At 41.1% G+C, this 23,261-nt stretch overlaps 1 protein-coding gene across 3 annotated transcripts in view; it reads left to right on the forward strand.

The window, feature by feature from the left end:
- The window catches only part of SASH1 (SAM and SH3 domain containing 1), a 522,525-nt gene that overhangs the window by 473,659 nt on the left and 25,605 nt on the right, over window positions 1-23,261 (forward strand). For all 3 annotated transcript variants that reach the window (XM_035108791.3, XM_035108795.3, XM_035108793.3), the window contains exons 9-11: window positions 11,047-11,179; window positions 16,777-17,123; window positions 23,165-23,236. In XM_035108791.3, coding sequence (XP_034964682.3) covers window positions 11,047-11,179; window positions 16,777-17,123; window positions 23,165-23,236 — 552 coding nt within the window. The remainder of the gene's footprint in view (window positions 1-11,046; window positions 11,180-16,776; window positions 17,124-23,164; window positions 23,237-23,261) is intronic.

Raw genomic sequence — 23,261 nt, forward strand, 5'->3', positions numbered from 1 at the left:
GATAATAGAGAGTTCCAGAAAAACGTCTACTTCTGCTTCATTGACTATGCAAAAGCCTTTGACTGTGTCGACCACAGCAAACTATGGCAAGTTCTTAAAAAATGGGAGTGCCTGATCACCTCATCTGTCTCCTGAGAAATCTCTATGTGGGACAAGAAGCTACAGTTAGAACTGGATATGGAACAACTGAGTGGTTCAAAATTGGGAAAGAAGTACGACAAGGTTGTATATTGTCTCCCTGCTTATTTAACTTATATGCAGAATTCATCATGCGAAAGGCTGGACTAGATGAATCCCAAGCCGGAATTAAGATTGCTGGAAGAAATATCAACAACCTCAGATATGCAGATGACACAACCTTGATGGCAGAAAGCAAGGAGGAATTAAAGAACCTTTTAATGAGGGTGAAAGAGGAGAGCGCAAAATATGGTCTGAAGCTCAACATCAAAAAAACCAAGATCATGGCCACTGGTCCCATCACCTCCTGGCATATAGAAGGGGAAGAAATGGAGGCAGTGAGAGATTTTACTTTCTTGGGCTCCTTGATCACTGCAGATGGTGACAGCAGTCACGAAATTAAAAGACGCCTGCTTCTTGGGAGAAAAGCAATGACAAACCTAGACAGCATCTTAAAAAGCAGAGACATCACCTTGCCGACAAAGGTCCGTATAGTTAAAGCTATGGTTTTCCCAGTAGTGATGTATGGAAGTGAGAGCTGGACCATAAAGAAGGCTGATCGCCAAAGAATTGATGCTTTTGAATTATGGTGCTGGAGGAGACTCTTGAGAGTCCCATGGACTGCAAGAAGATCAAACCTATCCATTCTTAAGGAAATCAGCCCTGAGTGCTCCCTGGAAGGACAGGTCGTGAAGCTGAGGCTCCAATACTTTGGCCACCTCATGAGAAGAGAAGAATCCTTGGAAAAGACCCTGATGTTGGGAAAGATTGAGGGCACTAGGAGAAGGAGACGACAGAGGACAAGATGGTTGGACAGTGTTCTCGAAGCTACGAACATGAGTTTGACCAAACTGCGGGAGGCAGTGGAAGACAGGAGTGCCTGGCGTGCTATGGTCCATGGGGTCACGAAGAGTCGGACACGACTAAACGACTAAACAACAACAATAAATAGCCAGGAAAAGGGTTATAGCTAAGTGGGAGAGTACATGTTTTTGCATGCAGAAGGTCCCAGGCTCAATCCCCAGCATCTCTCTTTTTAGAAAATAATTTTTATTGATTTATCATAAACCTATGCACAAACTAACACATAACCATACAAACAATAATAGAAGCAACAAGCAAAGCATATTCAGTATAAAAAGCAAATTACAGAGATGCAGTATTTTAAGATGTGTCTATATATCCCAATCACAAGGAGCGAATCATGGAAGTAGTACTTATATGACTCCCTATTTCTATCATCAAAAAAATGGAGACCAGTCCATGTCAAAATGGTCTAATTTGGCTTTGCCAAATATCTGACCAGATCTTCAGGTAAAGCATTAGTAAACTATGCCTCCCACATAGGAACATAGAATTACTATGAGTATCTCTTCTTAAAAGATCTCTTGTGGTGGAGCTGAGAAAGTTTTCTCTCTGACAAAGACCTTAGAGAGCCGCTGGCCACTAGCAAATACTGAGCAAGATGGACAAATGTTTTGACTCCATATATGGCAGTGTCATGTGTATTATTCCTTTGGTCTATAAGGACAAAGGAGCAGAGACTACTTATCCTTCACTCTCTGCCCATGGGCCAGGGGGAAAAGTGCCTGCAGCAAAGAGGTTGCACATACCTTCGTATATGTGCAAATAGTACTTTTGTATATCTTTGTGCATCTGTGACTGACTGACTGTCTGACTGACTAAATAAATAAATAAATAAAGGCATGTACATGTCCGGACTTGTAAAAAGGCATCTACTTACGAATTTAATGTGTTCCGAACACACATTTGTAAGTCGAAAAAATTTGTAAGTCGAATCCCATAGGAATGCATTGGGAGAAAAAATTCGTAAGTCGAAGCAACCCTATCTAAAAATTCGCAAGTAGACAAAATCCTATCTAAACCGCATCCAAGATGGCGGACGGAGCTCCATTTGTAAGTAGAAAAATTCATAAGTAGAGTTATTTGTAAGTAGAGGTACCACTGTATATGTGGAAGTTTATATATAGCTTTGAAGTGACTGGGTGGGTCGTTCTCTGGCTAGTTTGACATTTGGCATTGCAGTTCAGAGAACTTTCCCAGCTGTGTGCCAAATTCAAGCCAGGTGTGCTCTGATGGCTAACCCTATATGCGCTAAGGGCATGCTTGATACTGTTCTACTAGCCTATCAGATAGCAATAGAAAAAGAGACACCAATAGGATTTACAGAAATGGGATTTAAAACTTGCTGACATGTTCAAATTGCATCTGGGCAGAGCTAGCCCTAATTGACCTCCAAATCTGAGGACATTGGACAGAATAGCAAGGCGCCATTAACATTTCCTTCATTCTATCTTAGCACATTGCCATATACTTCCTCTCTCATTCCCCACATCTGACAGCTACCTAATTCCTCATTTTATATTCAGTAGAAACTGGGGACTTAACAAGTTCCTTGTGTGGAATATGCTACAGTATTCTGACTGTGAATCAGCCAGCAGGGGATGCTGTAAAAGTAATGAATTCCCTGAACTCTGCTACATCTCATAGTCACATGTCTCTCCCAAATCAAAACCATCCTTATCTTCAAGCTTATGTGTTTAATTGCTTTGCTGGGTAAAAATGGGTCCTTCTTTATCCCAGACACAGACAAAGGTTTTACGGGTGAAACCATTTCTTTGCCACCACAAGTAGGATTTTTCTTTCTGTTGCTTCTAGTGTTTGCTTCATTCATTTTTTTATTGAAAAATATTTTTACAACAGAATCATACTAATTGTATTCATGTGGCCCTCCTCCAATTAAAAAATAATTTATTTGATTGAGGTAGTATAAATTTCTAAGATTAATCTGCACAACTGCATATTTTTTGTTTGTATGTGTGTTGTAGCAGGACTTATCTTAGATAGGGTCTATGCATTAATACATATAACAAAATTCCAGTGGCCAAAAGCAGCAAATGGAGAGGAGGGGGAGTGTTATAATTGTAAAAGTTTTTATAACCTGTAGCCCAGTTCATCTTTACTTTTTAATTATTTAATTTTACCAATAAATAGACCGGGGGGGGGTCTTCTTGTTGTTGTTGTGAATTCAATTTGCATGACATATTTGCTATATGTTAATTTGGGTATCTGAAGAAGTGTGCATGCACACGAAAGCTCATACCAATGACAAACTTAGTTGGTCTCTAAGGTGCTACGGGACGCAGGTGGCGCTGTGGGTTAAACCAGAAGGTCAGCGGTTCGAATCCCTGCAACAGTGTGAGCTCCCGTTGCTCGGTCCCAGCTCTTGTCAACCTAGCAGTTTGAAAGCACATCAAAGTACAAGAAGTTAAATAGGTACCACTCCAAGCGGGAAGGTAAACGGCGTTTCCTGTGCTGCTCTGGTTCGCCAGATAGATAGATAGCTATAGGCTTCCAAAACTCGCCTTCCACATCACAACAAGCAGTTCTGGACAGGGTTATATGCTATTTTTGTCTTTCCTTTTACATGTGAATGTGGACTAGATAGACCTTTGGTTTCATTAAAGAGTTGCTCTTACGTTCTCATAAATTTTAAATTTTGATCAATGTATTTTTTTGAGTTACTGCTTTTTATATTACAAAAAAGTAAAGAATTTATATAAGAGTAGCAAACTCTGTGTACATTTTAAGTCCCTAGAATTAAGAAAGAACTTGTTCCCCTGTAGTGAGATACAGCATTTCCTTCCATCAAGTTACACCCATTGTTTAGTGCTTTTTAAATAACTGAAAACTCTGTGATTGTTTAACCATTTTGAAGCATGCCTCAGCAATTATTTCAATGTTGAGGTGGACCTAATGGGAAGAAACGAGAATTATAATTTTTTCCATCTTGAATGTATGACAGGAACTTTCTATTAATTTTCCCCAGGCAGTTCATCATTGGTTAATGTGCAATGTGCTTCTCACTAAAGTGGCCTTGGAGCATTTTTGTGGGTTTTCCATAATTAATGCCATGCCTCATATGCCCACTTTTACTGCATTCATTAGTTGACTTCAGTGGATTGACACCCAGCATAGAATTATTGCAAAGACTTCATTAATGCTATGTGGATGTAATTTTCCATGCTGGAGAAAGTTTATGTGTCAGTTGGGTTTGCTTTAAGGTAATTAACCCACCAATATCAGTGGCTTTACTTGTGTGACACACCCTATTGTGTTAGCAAACCATTGGTTTTAAACCAGGGGTAGGGAATCTTTTTCAACCCAAGGGTCACATTCCCTTGTGAGCAACTTTTTAGAGGCCTCATGCAAAAGGGTGGGCAGGGCCAGAGACAAAAAAAGGGGGCAGAACCAATGAATATGAGCCTTACAGTTTGCTATATTCCAGCCTTGCAAAAAAGTCAGAAGTGTACGCACAGCCTCCTCCATCAGGCAAGCAAGAGACATTAACACAAATCAGGGACATCTTCAATCCGTCAAAAGCGCTTGAGCAAGGCACAGAATGCATTGAAAGATTTTAGCAGTCTCACAATACAACATTTTGAAACAAATCATTATAGCAGTAATAAAAATTAAGCAAACAAAAAGAGCCATCCTGCCTTGCAAACCAGCTTGCTGTCACACTTAAAAACTAGCACTAATTTAAAAAAAAATCCAGTCAAGAAAACCCACCAGAAGATTATGATGGTCTTTGCTTATCTCCTAAAAATAGAATCATAGGTGCTAGGCATATCTCTCTGGGATGAAGTGTTCCAGAGACTTACCACTCATCTGATCTCTGCAGATGAGACTCCCAGGATATGTGATGATCTAAGACTTGGGTACTGTGTGAACAGACAGGTTAGTGCAAGAGAAAGCAGTTCTTCAAATACCTGATTCCTGGCCATAGTAGTCACTTAGGTTTGTTCACCCTAAACTGCTTAGGACTTTTCATAGCCTGTGTTTCAAGTTATATTCTGTGGTTTTTAAAATCAGCAGGAGAAGAAAGTCATGTGTTCTAAGGAAATAAAACTTTCACATTTAATTTAACATATTTTGGTTTTTTAAATAAATATGTGGGAGGTTTTTCCCTTAGTGCTTTCGTCTCCTCTTGTAGTGGTGGGAATAGTGTTTGATGGGTGGGTTACTCTGCCTTCTCCTTCTCCTCCCCCATTTTTCTTTTACTGAAATTCCATTGACAATAATTAAGAAACAGGGGCCAGCAAGAGGTCAATAAGTCTCTGCCAGTGAAACCAGGGATTGTTTCCCATGTACAACACACTCTATTCCGCCTCCCCCCCCCCAGCTTTGCCCTTGTGGCAAATATAACTCTGATGACTTCTGCCTTTCTTGTAAGTTGTGCAACTAGTGAGGAACCGAGGGTGGGGAGGGAGATGATTTATGTCAGCGAAAGACCAGCCAGTTGATTGTGTTTTTATTGTTCCCTGCTTCTCTTCACTTACCGAGTAGTGGTTAGGAAAGCCAATTTTATATCTGGTACTGTAACTCCCGACAACAGGCGTTTTGCGGCAAGGTTAGGATTCCTGCATAGTTCTTTTGAGGGAGAAATGCTTAAGCCTAAATTTTGAGGTTACACAACTGAGAAAGGGCAGTACTCAAGGGAGGATTATTCAGAACACAGTGTTAGGTCTCCTAAATGCCAACCCTGTTAGGTCATCAAGCCTGTGGCTCAGTATTCATAGGATGTGCTTCCCATCTTGCAAAGTGATTGGGGGGGGATGGAAGCGAGGGCTCCTATAGCTATATTTAACTATGGGTGTTTCCAGATAGGGCTTAATATTGCAAATGGGATATTCAGATGCCGCAGACATTGGCAATACTTTGTTCTGACATCGGATTTTCCATGAAAATGGTGGATGTGCATTAAATGAGAGGGAGATACAGGCTGGCATCTTGACACTGCTAACATCCTGTGGGTGCTGTGAAAACCTACAATAACACACCCATCTGGAAGCACACAGTTTTCATGTTAAAATTCCTGTTTTTTTTTATTTAAAATTTTTATACAGTAGGCCCACAGCTAACGTAGGTTATGTTCCGGGGATCATGCCTAAAGCCAAAATCGCTTGTAGTCAAAAGCCATTGGGTTCAATGGCAGGTATGATTGCCAGAGTTGGTACCCCTAGTGGAGATGGGCCACTACGCTAACACTCAAGAGCTTCAGCATGGGCCAGAAGAAGCTAGAAATAATACACAATACAATACAATACAATACAATAGGAGCCAATAAATTGCTTCACAGGAAGTATTTGTCATCACAGAGCCAATTACTTTGGCATAGAACAGCAAGCCAGATAATATAGGAGGATGCACTTGAACAATCATAGGTCTTCATGTGCAGCATAGTAAGGCAAACCTGCTCCACTTTATTTAAATACAGTGCCATAACTGAGGCACTTCATGATGCTCTAACACTGTGCTCTAGGACTGAACTCCTGGAATATGAAATGTCTGAAAGTTTGGCACTTACCTGTATGTGTATGTACAGATGAAGCAAAGTAAACAATAGTACTCTTCTTCTTCTTTTGAAACTTTGTCTAACAACTTATTTTATGTAAGAACAAATCTAATAGTTACAGATTTGATTGTGATGCAGATGGAAATCAAGCCTGACCTAGGAAAGCATCTCTGTGAAATTTTAGGGTTGCCATATGCCCTCTTTTTACAGGACATGTCCTCTTTTTCATGGGTAGAGTCGTCATAGCGATCCATAGTTAGAAGTAGAAGTCGGCAAATGTGTCCTCCTTTTTGCTCCTCGAGATATGGCAACCCTAAACTTGGTGTGTACTTTCCTGGAATTAACTTTATTTACTTGATATATTTGACAAAGTCAGCAAGCAAAACCACAATCACAGAAAATAAGATCCATAAATGCAAACAAATCTTAGCTTTTGTGTTAGTAAAGTTATGCTTCTTTGGATTGCAAAACATGTAACTCTGAAAATTATTTGAAGTGAGCTTTGGTTGAGACATTATAGGGAGATTTAAATAAAGAGCAGAAAACTGAAGGATGCACAACTTCGGAAAGGACATATGGGGAATATGGGCAATTTCCTGAGTTACAGTCACACTTGTTTTTGTCAGAGGAACAGGGTAGCACTGCCAAAGCAGCAGTAACAGCTTGGCTTTATAGTTTCCTGACCATCTGACAAAAGGTTGTTTCAGTTTACTGTACACAGTTCTTGGGAACTGCAGATGCTGTTGATTTTGCTCCTGTTCCCCTGTGGTCCTCTGTGCAATTCTGGAATAGAATGACCCAAGCTGGCCCACTTTCCCTCAGCATTAGAACATTGCTGATGTGTCAGAGATGCACTTGTTCCAAAAGAAGCTGAAAAAGAGACCCCGCCTTAGCACACATGCCAAAAAATTGGGTCCCGTTGGTCTTGCACCATTCTGTTGGCAGCTGGATGGTGTGCTATCTCTTTAAAGCAAGTATAATTTTCTGAACTGGCTTGGTCAATTTGTTATGGTTTAAAACTGTGGAGCCAGCTGTCTGCAATCTGATGTAATGTTGCCATAGAAACTAGAAATGAAACACTTAAGCATTCACTACAGAATTTCTGCATCCAACATTAGCCAAAATAATTACAACTTGAGCCATTAGGGGCTTTTGGATGAGAGCGGGGGGGCGGGGAGAGACTTGTGGCAGCATGGATGAGAATCAAGCTGTTCCTGTTTACAGTGCTACAGATCCATGTGTTTTATTCCTTAGAATATCCAAAGAGATGAACTACTTTATACAGAAACGGCTATGCATATTATAAGGCTCTGCTTTTGGCACAGTGTTGTTAGCTGTGATGATGTGTTCTGGAACAGGATAGCTGTGAGCTTTTAGAGGTACAATACTTGGACTTGTATTGTAAGGGCTCTGACTTCTGAGTGAGATGCCTGTAGTGCAACATTCTGCAAAATGCCCTTTTCCTGACTGAGGAAAGACCTTACTCTGTAGGGAACCATTTAACATAAGGCAAATGTTCTGCATTTCCTGTAATGCTTTCCTATTCCACGCGGGGAGTCTTCGAAAGAGAGTTAATCTCTCTCATGTTCATATACAGGGAGGGGTAGCACCTGTACTGTACTAGATCATTGCTGCATGCCAGTCTATCCAGATCCATCTATGTCCTGTCCCCAGGCAGGATCACTGTTTAGCTGACCGGCTGGTTGCTCTCCCCTCACCAGCCACTTATTCACTTGGCTAGGTCAGATACCGCCTCTTTATCAGAGTAACTACCATAGCCCAAGACCCTGTTGCCTTAGAGAGGAGGTAACACTGCTGAAAGAACTTTCCAGCCAAGTGGAACATCTTCACACAGGGCAGTAGTTAAGTGCTTTCACTAGTGCGAGGACGCCTGCTTGCTCAACATAACTTCTCCTCCTTCCCTATAGGCCACCTGCATCTGTTCTGGGGTTTTCTCCAACCTTCCAGAGCAGATTTGGGAAGGATGTAGGGGCACACAGTGAGAAGAGCGAGGGGGGACGTTTTGTTGTGTAAGTGGAACTCCTTGCAATGATGGGAAACACTGAGTTGGATACCACCTAAATCGCTTTGAAATTTACCTTATATTGGGAGTACAGTATAAAATAGTAGAATGGTAGAGTTGGAAGAGACACCGAAGAACTCTGCCTCCTAGGTGAGCACATCCTTCAACCCTGCATGAAAATAACTAGGAGAGTGTTGTGGAGGAAAAGTCCCACCTTGCTGGATTCTGATCCTACTTGGATGGGGTCAACATTTTTGCTATGGAATTAATGCTTCAATCTGGTGGCCTCTTTGCTTCATGAAGCTCCAGGTTGGGTACATAAAAGCAATGAACACATTTCAGAAAGTTCCCACCTGAAATTAAAGGATGTGTATGTGACAGGAAAATCAATTCCAGCCCACAATGATCAGACGCTTGTGAAAGTTATTTAGTCACCGTGTGGCTGCAATGGCTTTATTTATCAAGGGTAGCTTAATTAATGAAGTAGATCACTGCCAATCTGTTTTATGTGAGGGTTTTTTAGTGGTTTTTGTTTGTTTGTGGCAATAAGCACCAAAAATAATGTTCATGAGAAGTTATTTCTCCCATTTCAGTACAGGAGTAAGTCAGACTTTACCTCCTATCCATGGTGGAAGAGGTATTGAATATTCTTATCCATTCATTCCACCATCACATCCACCAAATGTATAAACGAAACATATTTGCCTAAGGGCTGGTGAACATATGGAGGCCACTAAGTTGCTTCAGGTGACAAGATTGCCCCTGTGTAGGGTGCTGCTTTTTGTTGTATGGATTGTACGGTTTTCTCTATTCCACTAAAAAAAATTTATCACTAGTAATGTATAGAACAATAGAATCTACTTTCTTAAGTACTGGACTAATAACTGTTGTCCATCCTAAAAAACATCACTCTGTGCACCCAAAGGATTGAGGAAATATATTTGTCATTACTACTCAGAACCTCGGCATCCTTGCAAAATATTTTTGCAACGGTATAATTTATTTCAGAAGGTGTGTGTGTTTTAAACACACCCACCCAAAAAAAACCTAGTTTACATTATAAATACACCAGACAAATGATGCTCTAAGTGCCTGTTGGTCTTGCCTTGGACCAAATGGTTAGCTTCATGCTTACGTGTTTTGTAGGAGTCATTTTTTAAATAAAGCTTATTTTGTCAGGCTTAAAACATCACCAGAAAATAATGGTGCATTCCAACATGGAAACACAAGTGACCTGAAGTTCACTGACAGGAAGTTGCTCTTGAGATCTCTAAGCTGAATGTTCAGAATGTGATGAATTGGTCAGAGCTCTCTACATGGATGCAAAGTGAGGGATACAGTCTTCAGAGATTTCCAGCTGGAATATTCTCTCTTCCTTGGAATGCATTGTGTACAGTGGCAGTTCTGTACTGTAAAAGCAAAGAGAGCCCCACTCTTTCTTCCTCCCCCTTCCCTGCTTTCTACTCTCTCACACACAGATTCTAAACAGGGCACAACAGAGGAAGTAGCATATTGAGGACTGGATCTGGCTTGAAAATGGGAGCTCTGATTTGGTTCACAAGGAATGGATTGTTTCAGCTTGTGGTGTCACTGCTGCTGGAGAGGGTGGATTTTTTTGGTCTCTGTAATGTTTGATACTTGAGGGAAAACAGCTGGAACTGAGCATACTGCATCAGATGTGAGACAAAATGGGATGCTGGGGAATATGGACTATACTCAGTGCCTGTAAAGGTCAGAGTTTTCCTTTGGTCAGTTCTGGAGGAATGCTGCATCCATATTAACAGTCAGCCTTGAGAATCCTCAGAATGAGAAGCTCCGAGACAGCGAAGGAGAAGATCTTTCTGTGGCTAATAAAACAAGTCAGAGTGGATGAGATCTCCTATTTCCTTTCCCTTCCCTTCCTTTTACCCCCCTCCCATCATTTTTGCTGCTGCTGCTGTTTTTGATTTACTTGGAAGTCTGGAAAAAAGTAGTCAATGATAGAGTTTCAGTTCAGTTTGGAGAAGCTGTTTATAACCAGGTTTTTAAATGTCAAGAGCCGCCAGGCCAGACAAGACCAGTGCCTGACCCAAACCACAGGAGCCTAACTAGCATGGCTAAAAGAGTCCCAGGAAAGAGTTCTGCCTGAAATGCGTTCAGAGACAACGTGGAAGTAGCTATTATTGCACAATGGGCGGAGAGAAGGATGAGGGCTGCAATGCATTTAGGTGCCTGAGACCTTACCGTGCGCTAATTTAGAAGTTAAAATGGTATGTGCTGTTCTTTTTAAAGCAGTTTGTGTGTGAGAGAGAGAAGTTGCAGCGGGGGAGAGTACGTGTGACCCGAGCTTGAAAATAACAGTTTTAAGTTACAGGATTTTCCTTGTCACAGAGCACAGTAAGCCTGAGGCTGCATCGACTTGACTTCAGAAAGTGATTGAGCTGCGGGATAACTCTTTTATTAACATTTCCTTTTGTTTCCTTGCCAGTCAAGAGAGCAGTCAGATGATGAATCTGAAGAATCGGTGAAGTTTAAGAGGTTGCATAAGCTGGTCAACTCAACTCGCAGAGTGAGAAAGAAATTAATTAGAGTGGAAGAAATTAAAAAGCCCAGCAGTGAAGGTAAAAACCCAACAGCGCTGAAATTAAAAAGTGTCTGTTGCTAATCATGAAGTCGTTCTCTGTTGAAATATGCATGGACATTTTTCTTATGGGGGTAGGTGGGGAAAATCCTATGTAATGAGTTAAAGAGGTGGCTGTGTCTGGTTGCCATCGTGTGACATTCTTCCATGTGCTATGTTAAAGTTAATTGTCTGGATCGCCCTTTGCATTAGACCCTCACACAAGGAAGTTATCATTTTACTCTTCTGTTACTTTCTTATTGGTCTCTATTTTATTGAGTGTCTGATTTTCATTGTCCTTTTAACTGTTCTGTGGTTTTGATTATGGTTCCTTGCTGGTTTCAGTGTGGATTTATTATTGTGATTTTATTGTGGAAATGGATACATAGAAATACTTTGAATGAATGAATGAATGAATGAAAAAGGAACTTACCATTTTCCCCCTCTTCCCAGCTGCAGTCACCATCACCATCATCCCCCTGTCATATTGCACACCATTCTAGAAGGTCATCTGTACAAGAGGCTGCAACAGAAAGGGCGAAGAAAGCCCCACAGCATAAGCAGAACTCCACCCCTTAAGTCTTTGGATCAAAACCAATAATGTTTTGATATTTTACAAAGAGTGGGGGGGGGTGTCTGTTTAGTTTGTGAATGTCACTGCTGAAATTGTTAGCACAGTTGGTCTTGTGTCAGGGAGCACATTTTATCAGCAGAATAACAAAATGCATTGTAGTTTTCTGATGCTGCGTGTAGTAAGGATACCTGGAAGAAGGTATCAGAAATGCATTCTCAATCAGATCTTTCCAAGGTGTCTGTGGAAATCCTCTATTTCAAAAGCTGCATAGATTTCTCCATGATCAAATGTTGCACTGAGTTTATGCTTGAGGGACTTGTGGAGAGCAGAATACTGGCAGAAGCAGAAGGTGGCATCATCCTTTCTGGTAAATGCACTCTTTTTAATGTGAAACACTGCCACTTTGAGTATTTTACTCACACTTTATTTTCTGCAAGTTCTGGAGCTATGAATTGTGACTCTTCAGTGAGCTGTGCTGCTTTGCCGGGGGGGGGGGGGTTAAGACAAAGTGCAAATGGGAGGTTACCCCATAGGTTACAAGGCCAGTGGGTTTCTCATGGGATGCTGAAACATCTGCCTGAGTAGAGCCACTCCCTTCAGTCTCTGCAAGTTATTCTTTCACCAAGGAATAGAAATGACGAGTCTCTCAGAAAATCTGTGTGGTTCACTTGGGTTGAAGTGGGAAGCTGCCACAATTTTTTCCATGGCAGAGAGTGACTTAACCCTTCAGAGCAGATATTCAGCTCCATTTGGCATGCTGTTTGTTTGTTTGTTTGTTTGTTTACAGCTACAGTTACAGATAAAAACAAATCTGTTGAGGGTTAAAGAAGCTGTTCATAGAACATTTTAATAATAATGCATACTAGGAAGGCCTAGTTCTCATGTGGATGTAGTTTATTTCCCTTTTTGGCGAGTTGCGTGCTAAATGGTATCAAAGTGCATTTCTGTGGACCTTTGAGTGAAAATTTATGTACAGTACATGTAAAGAATCTTGCTGCACATATATACAATACTCAGTTCAGAGTTCAAGTAATGGGATGGTGGTGGGCCTCATCCACTCCTCCCCCCCCTCCATCACACATTATAGATTATTTATTTATTTATGTGGCATCTTTATAGAAGATCCCAGGGGAAGGGGGTGCGCTACACAGATTACAAACTGCATGTTACTTAAATAGACTGAGAACCATATAAGCTATACAGTGGAACCTCGGTTTATAAACACCTCGGTTTACGAATTTTCGGTGAACGGCATCTGGAACAGATTAATTCACTTTCCATTACTTTCAATGGAAAAGTTTGCTTCAGTTTATGAACAGACTTCCGGAACCAATTACACCCATGCTTCGGGTTAAGTACACTTCAGGTTGAGTACTCCGCGGACCTGTCTGGAACGGATTAATCCACTTTCCATTACTTTCAATGGGAAAGTTCGCTTCAGTTTATGAACGCTTCAGTTTATGAACAGAGTTCCGGAACCAATTGTGTTCATAAACCAAGGTACCACTGTACATCATTTTGTTAATAATAGCAACAAAGGTATGTGAAGACTACAAAACTAATAAACAGCAGAGCAGGCTGTTCACTCTGTCAGCAAAACCCTTTTAATTTTCTATAAATGCCAGAGAAAAAAAGTTTTCACTTGGTGCAACAACAACAAAAAAAGTTCCAGTGCCAAGCCTTTGAGTGGGAGTAGGATACCACCACAGAGATGGCTGTTTTCCTGCATCACTGCATAATGTACTTCCTTCATGGGTGGAATGCAGAGAAGAGCCGCCTCTGAGGATCTTAGGACATGGACAGGCTGGTACAAGGAAAGGTGTCTTCAGGTAATTAACCTCCAGGGAATTGGGCTTTATCAGCACTTTTTGTTTACTCCAGAAGTGCATAGGTAGCTAATGTAAATCCTTCAGATTCAGTAGTCTTGAATCTATTTGCTTGAACCAGCTAACGATCTGGCAGCTGATTAGAAGCTTCTGTCTCTAGTTTATGGCAAACACTAATTTGCTGTTTTGTATGATTGCGGCCAACTGTGGTTTGTTACGATCAGTTTGCCCACAAACTAGGATTATACACCACAACAAATTAGTTTTGATAAGCTATAGCTGGCTACATTCAAACAAAACAGCAAACTGGGCTTTGCCTGCAAATCTCTTATTTAGATTTTATTTTGTTGCTACTGCTTTTTTATTTAGCAAGTTTTAATTTGTTGCTGTTTTTATCTGCTCTTTTTTGTATATATAAATATATATATATATTTAAAAAATAATGTTGCTTATATTGTTGTCATCTTGGGCACCATGCAGAAAGGATGGCATATAAATCTGAATTGAATGAATGAACACATAAATACATATGAACTTGGTGGACCTTGATTCTGATTAAACATGTATGGAATGAGACTGTAACAGTGATCTGGATACATAAAATATAGATATATAAATATATATGGATATAGAAATATATATTTCTATATATTTTACTTGATGAGTTGTAGATCTTCCACAGGTTTAATATATTGGTTGGTGTTACATGCCACTCTGTATTACAGCCTTTCTTAGTACAGCCTTGATGTTTTTGTACTTGATGACACAACAGTGCTTTCTCTCTCTCTCTCTCTCTCTCTCTCTCTCTCTCTCTCTCTCTCTCTCTCTCTCTCTCTCTTTCTTTTTCTCTCTCTCTTTCTCTCTCTCTCTCTCTCTCCCCACACACACACCTTGTTAAACGAGTGAATGGTGGAGTTTTTGTATCCTATTTTATTGAAAGGAAAATCAAATTACTTTGCAACAGAGCATTTACTGAAGGTGTTCCTGAAAACCACAATATCTGGGGCATACAAAGTTAGATACATGTTTCATTCAATTTTATTGCTATTTTTTGTTTTACTCTGTCAGAATGGATGAATGCTTTCTGATGTGGTGTGCAGTTTTTTCTCTCTCTACCCATAACAGGAAAAAAGGATTATTATTTTTAAAGTTATCTTTCCAAATCTAGGTTTGCGTAGGGTGGATTTAAACCTCAGCAGTTCTATTCATACATAACTTTCCTTATATTCAGCCTGGCAGCTAGTATATAGAAAGAACATGAATTTTGCTACCTATCATTTTCTTTAACTCTTGACTTTTATAATCACAGACTTGCAAAAGACCCACTGGTTTCTGTAGCCATACCCTTTCCTACCTAGGACAGCATATCCTGTAAAGCAGGGGTGGCTAAACATTTTTTGCTCCTGTTTTCTCTCTCTCTCTCTCTCCCTCTCCCTCTCCCTCTCTCTCTCTCACACACACACACACACACACACACAGGGAGAGGGAGAGGGAGGGAGAGTTGCCCACTCATACATAACCTCATGTACACACAAACACACAAGCAATCACTGTTACACACAGATAAAGCAGCACTTCCATCCCTCCCCATTCCAATGCTGGAGTGGGTGGCGGTGTGGCTAGAAATGCTCCCTTTCACTTTACACAGATTGTTCTGTGGAAAGTAAAGTAAAGGGCAGCATTTTCTCCCAACCTCACTCCTGCAATGGGTATAGGGTGTGGGTGGAAATGGTACCTTTTACAGTCCGCTTGGACTACTGCAATGCACTCTACGTGGGGCTATCTTTGAAGGTGACTCGGAAACTACAACTAATCCAGAATGGGGCAGCTAGACTGGTGACTGGGAGCAGCCGCCGAGACCACATAACACCCGTCTTGAAAGATCTACATTGGCTCCCAGTACGTTTCCGAGCACAATTCAAAGTGTTGGTGCTGACCTTTAAAGCCCTAAATGGCCTTGGTCCAGTATACCTGAAGGAGCGTCTCCACCTCCATCATTCTGCCCGGGCACTGAGGTCCAGCACCGAGGGCCTTCTGGCGGTTCCCTCGTTGCGAGAAGCCAAGTTGCAGGGAACTAGGCAGAGGGCCTTCTCGGTGGTGGCGCCTGCCCTGTGGAACGCCCTCCCAACAGATGTCAAAGAGGAAAACAACTACCAGACTTTTAGAAGACATCTGAAGGCAGCCCTGTTCAGGGAGGCTTTTAATGTTTAATAGATTACTGTGTTTTATTTTTCTGTTGGAAGCCGCCCAGAGTGGCTGGGGAAACCCAGCCAGATGGGCGGGGTATAAATAAATTATTATTATTATTATTATTATTATTATTATTATTATTATTATTATTACAGTAGGCCCACAACTTAACATGGGGCACCATTCTAGGGATCATGCCTAAAGCCAAAATCACATATAGTCAAAACCCATTGGGTTCAATGGCAGGTGAGATCACTAAAATATTTTTTCCTGGAACCCCACCCCCTTTTTATTTTATTTTATTTTATTTTAATGTAATTTGCCACGTGCATAAAGCTGAATGTGCACAAGTTAAATGCATGCAAGTTGTGGGCCTATTATACTCGTAAATAGCAGTCATAGGATCTTATCTCTGTTCTTAGCGCTGTGGCATAGCACCAAGACTGGAGATAAAGGATCCCCCTGTCTACTATATAAAGAGGATATATCCAAATAGCAGGCAGAGCACTTTTTTCAATCAGACTGTGACTATAGGCCAGGCTTGCCGGAACTTTTGGGAGTCAAACAATCTCTGGAGGAGCACAAGTTGCCCACCCTTGTAATAGTTAATTAACCATAACTGAAGTTTTATTTATTCCTGCATATTAAATGGAATTATTATGTTTTGTTTCCTTTTTGCTCCTCTGCTCTTTTCTATTCTTTCCGTCCTAATAATTTTAAAGAAATACTTTGCTGCAAAGAGCCTATTTCCCTTTTATAAAACTAAAGCTAGATAAGATTTGTTCTGTTTAAAATGAATTCAGAATATTGAGCTGTGTACACCAGTATCCCTGCCTTGATTTCCAGACATTTGTATCATTGCTTGGTATCTCTCAGATGGTTCTGTTCTTCAGAAAATGAGAATGGCCGCATACCTCTTTGGTTGGAGGGGGTGCACCTCTGTTGCTTTTTCCCCCACACTCATAGTTAAGTATGTGAAAGCTAATGTGCTATTTTCCCCCCTTGTAGGTGTGGATGAGCATTCCCTTGACAGCTCTCCAGTACCAGATGACAGATCAGCACTTTATTCTGGAGTTCACAAGAAGCAACTTTACTCAGATAGCTCTTCTGAGAAACAGCCAGATGAGGACTCTGACTCACTCACTACATCTCCTTCATCGAGCAGCCTAGATACTTGGGGTACTAACAGGAAATTGCTCAAGACCTTCAGTAAATCTGAAAGCCGTGGCCTTATCAAACCCCCAAAGAAACTTGGAACGTTTTTCTCCTACCCAGAAGAGGAGAAGACTCCAAAGGTTTGCCGCTCCTTGACCGATGGAGAGATGAAGAAGAACCTTGGTTCTCTGAGCCACGGGGTAAGTAAAGAAAGCGTTTGCTTTTATGACAACAGGCGCAAGCACCATGTCCTGGTATCCTTTGAAGAAATCCAGAGTGTCAGGAAGCAGATCCGACTGAAAAAGACAGATTCTAACTACTCGTGTTCTAGAGCTTTTCTTTGCCAGCGCCCTGCTAGGAAATACATATCACCCTCAATTTGTGACCTGCAGCTGCTTCGTCACAAAGCCAAGGGGGTAGGAGGAGGAGGAGGCTGTGGCTTCCCAAACAGAAGGCTTCGAGGGCGCAACTCTGTCAGCGAGTTCAATATCACGTATGTGGTAGAAAGAAGTCTCTACAGTCACCTGAACCTGTCACATCTGGTGCGGCCCGTTACTGACAGGACACTGAGCAAAGCTGAAGAGCAGGATTTGAGGCGATGTCTGCTGGAAGAAGAGGATGAGGCAAAGAGGAAGTGGGCTGCCACAATGGACCGCTGTACTAAAAGGGTTCTTTTGAGAATCCACCAAAAGTCTGTGAGTCCAAGAGTTATCACTGACGGTGGCTTACTGGCTCCCATGAGGTTGCAGTCAGCATGGCGTGTTTTCCTCCACCATAACATCTGAAATGCATAGTTCATTGGCCTTCTCTTCTCTTCTCTTCTCTTCTCTTCTCTTCTCTTCTCTTCTCTTCTCTTCTCTTCTCTTCTCTTCTCTTCTCCTCCGCTCAATTATTTGCCAACAGGATGTTCTAGTAAGTGTTTGGACAGAGTGTTCTGATCCCCTGTGTCCAAACTGGCAAAATATTAAGGGGAAACACATTGCCCTTATGATTCAGGATGACTAAAGGAAAGAAAAACACTTTTTTGGTGCGGAACACAGGTTTGCATTGAACAGTAATAATAATGAAGCTATAGCATTCTTTAGCAGAAATGATAAAACTGCAACTTCACTCAGCTATATTCCTCCTTACCCATATAACTTTTTACAAACAGGCTACCCCCACTTTTGAGTACTCAAGTTTTTTTGTGTGTGTCCTTGGATAATGGAGGTTAGTTAGTTGTTTTCAGGATATTTATACCCCAACCTTCCACAATAAAAGCATCAGAGCAGTTTGCAAAATTTAAAGAATAATAAAAGGGCAGTAAAAGTATCAGGTGATCCTGTAGAACATTTAAAGCAGTGGTGGGCTGCAGGTGTTATTTGGCCTTTGGCTCCATCTTCCCCAAGCCACACCCATCTGCCTTACATCTGACGTCATATATGATATCAGGTATGAGGCAGGGAAAGATGTGACTTCCTGCCAAAAGCATGGTTTGCAGGTCCTGCTGATCAGCTGATGGGCAGTGCTTGAGAGGTGATTGACAAGGAGGCAGCCCCGCCCCATGTCAAAATGGCCCACAGAGGTTGGGGGACATTAGGATCTGTCCCACCAGCCAGATCAATTCCCCACACCTGATTTAAAAGAAGGAATATACAATGGATCTCTACAATATGTGACCATATTGTTCCTTTTTAGCTGTCAAAACACAACACCTGGTTTCAAACCTCCTCAATGTTACTTCTAGCGGTGATGGAGAGAAATATGTCTAAAAGTATTACCCACTGTGTGGCCCAATTTGTTTACCCACTATCACAGCTGCCAAGTTTTCCCTTTTCTCGCGAGGAAGCCTATTCAGCATAAGGGAATTTCCCTTAAAAAAAGGGAGAACTTGGCAGCTATGCCCACTATGTGGCCCAATGTGGCTCTTCAAATAAGAAAAAATAGCCTTACCCTGTGTGAGGCAGAAGTGGGTATAGTGGTAGTCAAGGTGAGGACGGAAAGTTCACACAAGTGTATATTCAGCAAGCCCGTCCTTTCCCAAGAGAATCAAACTTTTTTAATGCCTGTTGTCAGAAAGGTCCATTGTGTGATGACTGTACAAGCACCATGAACAAGTGGGAGTGGCAGAGATAGGAAGGGAAGCACCTTCCTTCTCATGAAGGTGATTATCATTAGAACCGGTTCTACATGTCTGATGAAAACAAGATTGCATTAATCCTCCCTAACCAGGAGGGGAATGGAAGTTCTACATAGGATGGTTAGGGCAAATGTGCCACATTGGCAACCTTCAAAAATACCCTATGCCAGTATGTTATTTCTTTTATTCCTACTGATCACTTACACTGTGCAAGTGTTCCTTAACTCATTTACAGTGTAGCCCCTAAATGGTTTCCTTACAACATAGTCGCACTGTGTTCAATGGATTAAGATTTAAGATTACAGCCAAATTCCTACAACTGCCTGTAAGTGGGGCAGTTTTAAGGAAACTGATATTTCCAAATAACAATGAATGAGCCCATGGCCGAATGGCATTTTGAACCAGGATCTCCCAAGGCAAGGCAAGGCAAGGCAATCACATCAGCTGGTTTTCAGAAGCTCTCCTGTTTCTTGGCCGCTGAGGAAAGAACAGATCATCTGTCCTAGTTTTCTACAGCTGTAAGATTGTTTTCTTTGTAGGAGGGAAGGGAGGCACATTTGTTAATAGATTCATTAGACCTAGAGGAGATTTCAGTGGAAACTATTACACAGCATAACACAATGAGAGGTTTAATTGACTTTTTGTTAGTTAATTTTTAAGGGTGTGACTGTGGCAGACAAAAAAAAGAACATAATCTTTGCTTAGGGTTGCCAGACTCAATAGAGGACAGGACTTCTGTGCCTTTAATTGCCCTGCTCTCTTTTGAGTCTGGAAACCGTAAAGAGAAACCAGCAGACCCTTTGTTTAATTTCCAAGCAATTGGTCTGCTGGTTTCTCTTTAAGGTTTCCAGACTCAAAAGAGAGCAGGGCAATTAAAGGCACAGAAGTCCTGTCCTCTATTGAGTCTGGCAACTCTATCTTTGCTGCTATTTTTTAGCCAGCTTTGTGCCTGCATTTGGCTAGCGGCCACTTTGTGGATATGTTAATTTCTGGCTAGGACAAATCCTTTCTTCCAGTTGTGTCATACATAAGTAGTTGATTCTGGCCTTCTTTGTAATGTACTTCACTAAAATTAGTACTCTCAAGTGATCTTACTTATGGGGAGCCATAAGAGAGGTGGGGGGAAGCATTTCAGAAGGTGACACACAATATATTTTAGCTTGATATATAAATAGGCAGCATGGATTTCATATTCCTTATAACGAACCTGAAATGTCCCAAAAATTATTCTGTTGTCAATGCAATGGCCATTTCATATAGCTTGTGGTTTTTGTAGCAAGGAGCCCAATCTCCTTATGCGACCGTGATATGTTTACCCTGTTCTATAGGAGAGAAAGGTATTTATTTCCTTTTATTTTATTTTATTCAGATAGACCCTTTAATTAACTACATCCTGTGGCTTTCTTCTTTTCAAAAGAAAGGCAAAAATTAAACTGTGTGTGAACTTTAAGCACCTCTTTTAATATCATAATTCATGCTTACTGCAGCCTCAGGGAATTGTGGAAGCCTCTTGTTCAGTATGATGAGTTATTTGTCTTGTATTCACATTTATTTTTGGCATCTAAATTTGTTTTGGTGGTCCAGGCATGCACAGAACCTTTTGAACATGCACCAATCTGTTTTTGATTGCATGACCATTCCATTGACTAGCCTACAACCTTTTATCCACAGACTTTGTTTGGCATGTATCTCATAAAATTATTAGAAGTTATAAGATACATATATTTCAAGGCAAGTTGTGTTATGACTATATAGTAGCACTGCTAGAATCCTGAAGAGAATACTGGCACTACTTTCAGTTACATGTTACATTCCAGCATTGTCAAAAACAATCCTTTGGCTATCATTTTCTCTGTATAATGCCAGATATCACATGTGCTAGAACTGTGGCTTCTGGGGTGATAAGTGCACACCCGTTGCACATGCATACCAGTGTTGCCTGAAAACTGATCTCTGCATTTGATATTTAAGGATTTCTGAATTTCTGACCAGCTGTTTTTGTTTCTTGCTTTTTGAGAAAGTAAGTTTAGTTCTTGACTTTTGTTATTAAGTTGATGCTAGCTTTTGAATTTCCTTAGCAGAAATGCTTCAACGGGCTCACCAACAAAGCCTTGATTGAGAAAGAATAGAATATATGTCTCTTAGTACAGATCTGCAAATACAGCTTACTAGTCAACTTGCAACTTGGTAACAACCTCAATAATTAATTTTAAAGGGAGAGATATTTCCTATAAAGCATTAGATGTGTGACACATTAGTGCCATAGGAGTTACTTCCGGTCTGCTGTGGAGGGAATGGTGGCGTGCTCCGTGTCGTCCGAGTAAAGGACGACACGGTTCTGGCTTATAGGACTCCGGGGCGAGTGCCAGAGCTAGGCGCCCCCCAAAAAAAACACCCCTGCAGACAAGTGGGAACCCCAGGAGTCCAGCAGAGCACCGGAGAACTCGCCGGAACCCCAATCTCCCCGCTGCCATTTTTGTGAGGGAAAGGGAAGAGGCTTGTGTCCGCTCGGCTCCATTGCACCCTACAGCCGAAGCCACATACTGTCACCGTAAGCAGTGAACTTTCCAATCAGAGGTAAAGACCAAATGAAGCTTTTAAAGAAGAAATTAGGCTTAAATTAATTGATTTGGCAAAACGGAAGTGAAAAAGGAAGTCAGCGTCCGTTTTCTGCGGACAGGCTCTGCAAGGGGATTTTTTTGTGAATGGGAGCAGAGCATAGTAGTAGCAGCTAATGGAGACTATTTAGCAACTTTGAAATACAAGAAATTTCCCTTCTTTTGGATACATATTGAATACAATTATGTCTGGTTGCTCTCCAATAGAGTAACTTTGAGATACAAAGCTGGGCAGAGATACAATTTGACAGGCTGAGCGATATCTGGCAGAGCAGCAAAAGACTCCTGTTTAAAAAGAGGTTCGGAAATACAGGAATTAATACTTTTAACCCTGGAACTTGGAGGCAGAAACCGAAGCTAGCAGGAGAACTCTCTATCTATTTGGGGGGGGGGGAGAGAATTCTCCCAGAAAGGGAAGAGAACCTGGAACAGCTGTAGTTGGGTTTGATTAAAGGTGCTTGCTGAAGACCAGGGATTTTATTGCAATTTTACCTGCTAGTAAGTAACTCTTCAGTATTCTCTGACACCTTTGGAAGCATACCTCTTGAATTTTTAAATCTGGAGCTTATATTATAATATATCAAGACTGTTTTACTTCTAGAGAAGGTAAAAGTTCTGCTTGTAGAACTGAAAGGGAGCTGTTCATCCCTAGGGAGTTTAAAGGGACCAGCACTTTTCAAGTACTGCATGAGATACAGATGAGGACCGTTTGAAAATGTGACTTTGCTTAGTGTGCTTTTTAGCATTTGGAAGAAAGGTGGTGTCAAAATGCTGACGTGTTTAGGCTGTCAGAACTTTTATAACCGGCATCAGTATTTTTGGCTTGGGCTGATGTTCTGAGTGACTCATTCCACTCGTCTCATTCCACTAAGCTGTGCCACTGTAAATATAACCTACTTTCTCTCGTAGCAGTAACAAAGCTCCTTTGTACCATGAAGGACTTGGTAACAAATGCAGAGCCAATGCTTTCCAAGAATGAAACTCCTATTAATATATATCCCTTGGAAGCTTAGACATTTGGCCATTTTAAGTAAGGTACTGTGGATCTATTTGAGAGTCCTATTGACCCTATTGCATTTGAGTAGATTTTCAGGCTTTTTAGTTGCGTGTCCGCTTCCAGAATTTATTAAATACTGAATAGGTTTGGGTCAAAAGGTTTTTTGTTATTACTTTGCACCCCACTGTCAAAGAGTTTGTGAGATTTAAGTTGGTTATGTAACATGATTTCTTACTTCAAATATTTAAATACTGTTTTGTGGGGCAACCTGAGCTAGGGAGCATGAATAAACAACAATAAGCTGAAGAGCCAGAGGCTTTGCAATGGTAAGCAAAAGGCCAGAGAGAGTTATCATGATGCATGAATGTAATGACAGAGTATTTTTAATTTCTCATCATGTTTTGCTTGTTACCATTATTTGTACAATTGGATGGTTTCTCATATGTCTTCCTATACCCTACAAAACATTTATTTCTTTGTACTGAATTTAATTGTAATGCATTACAGAGAACCTGCAGCTTTGGTGGCTTTGACTTGACAAACCGCTCACTGCATATTGGAAACAATTTGGATCAGATGGTGAGTATGAGCTAGAGGTCCGCAT

The sequence above is a fragment of the Zootoca vivipara genome, chromosome 3, assembly GCF_965207765.1.
Source record: "Zootoca vivipara chromosome 3, rZooViv2.hap1.1, whole genome shotgun sequence".
Classification (NCBI taxonomy): Eukaryota; Metazoa; Chordata; class Lepidosauria; order Squamata; family Lacertidae; genus Zootoca; species Zootoca vivipara.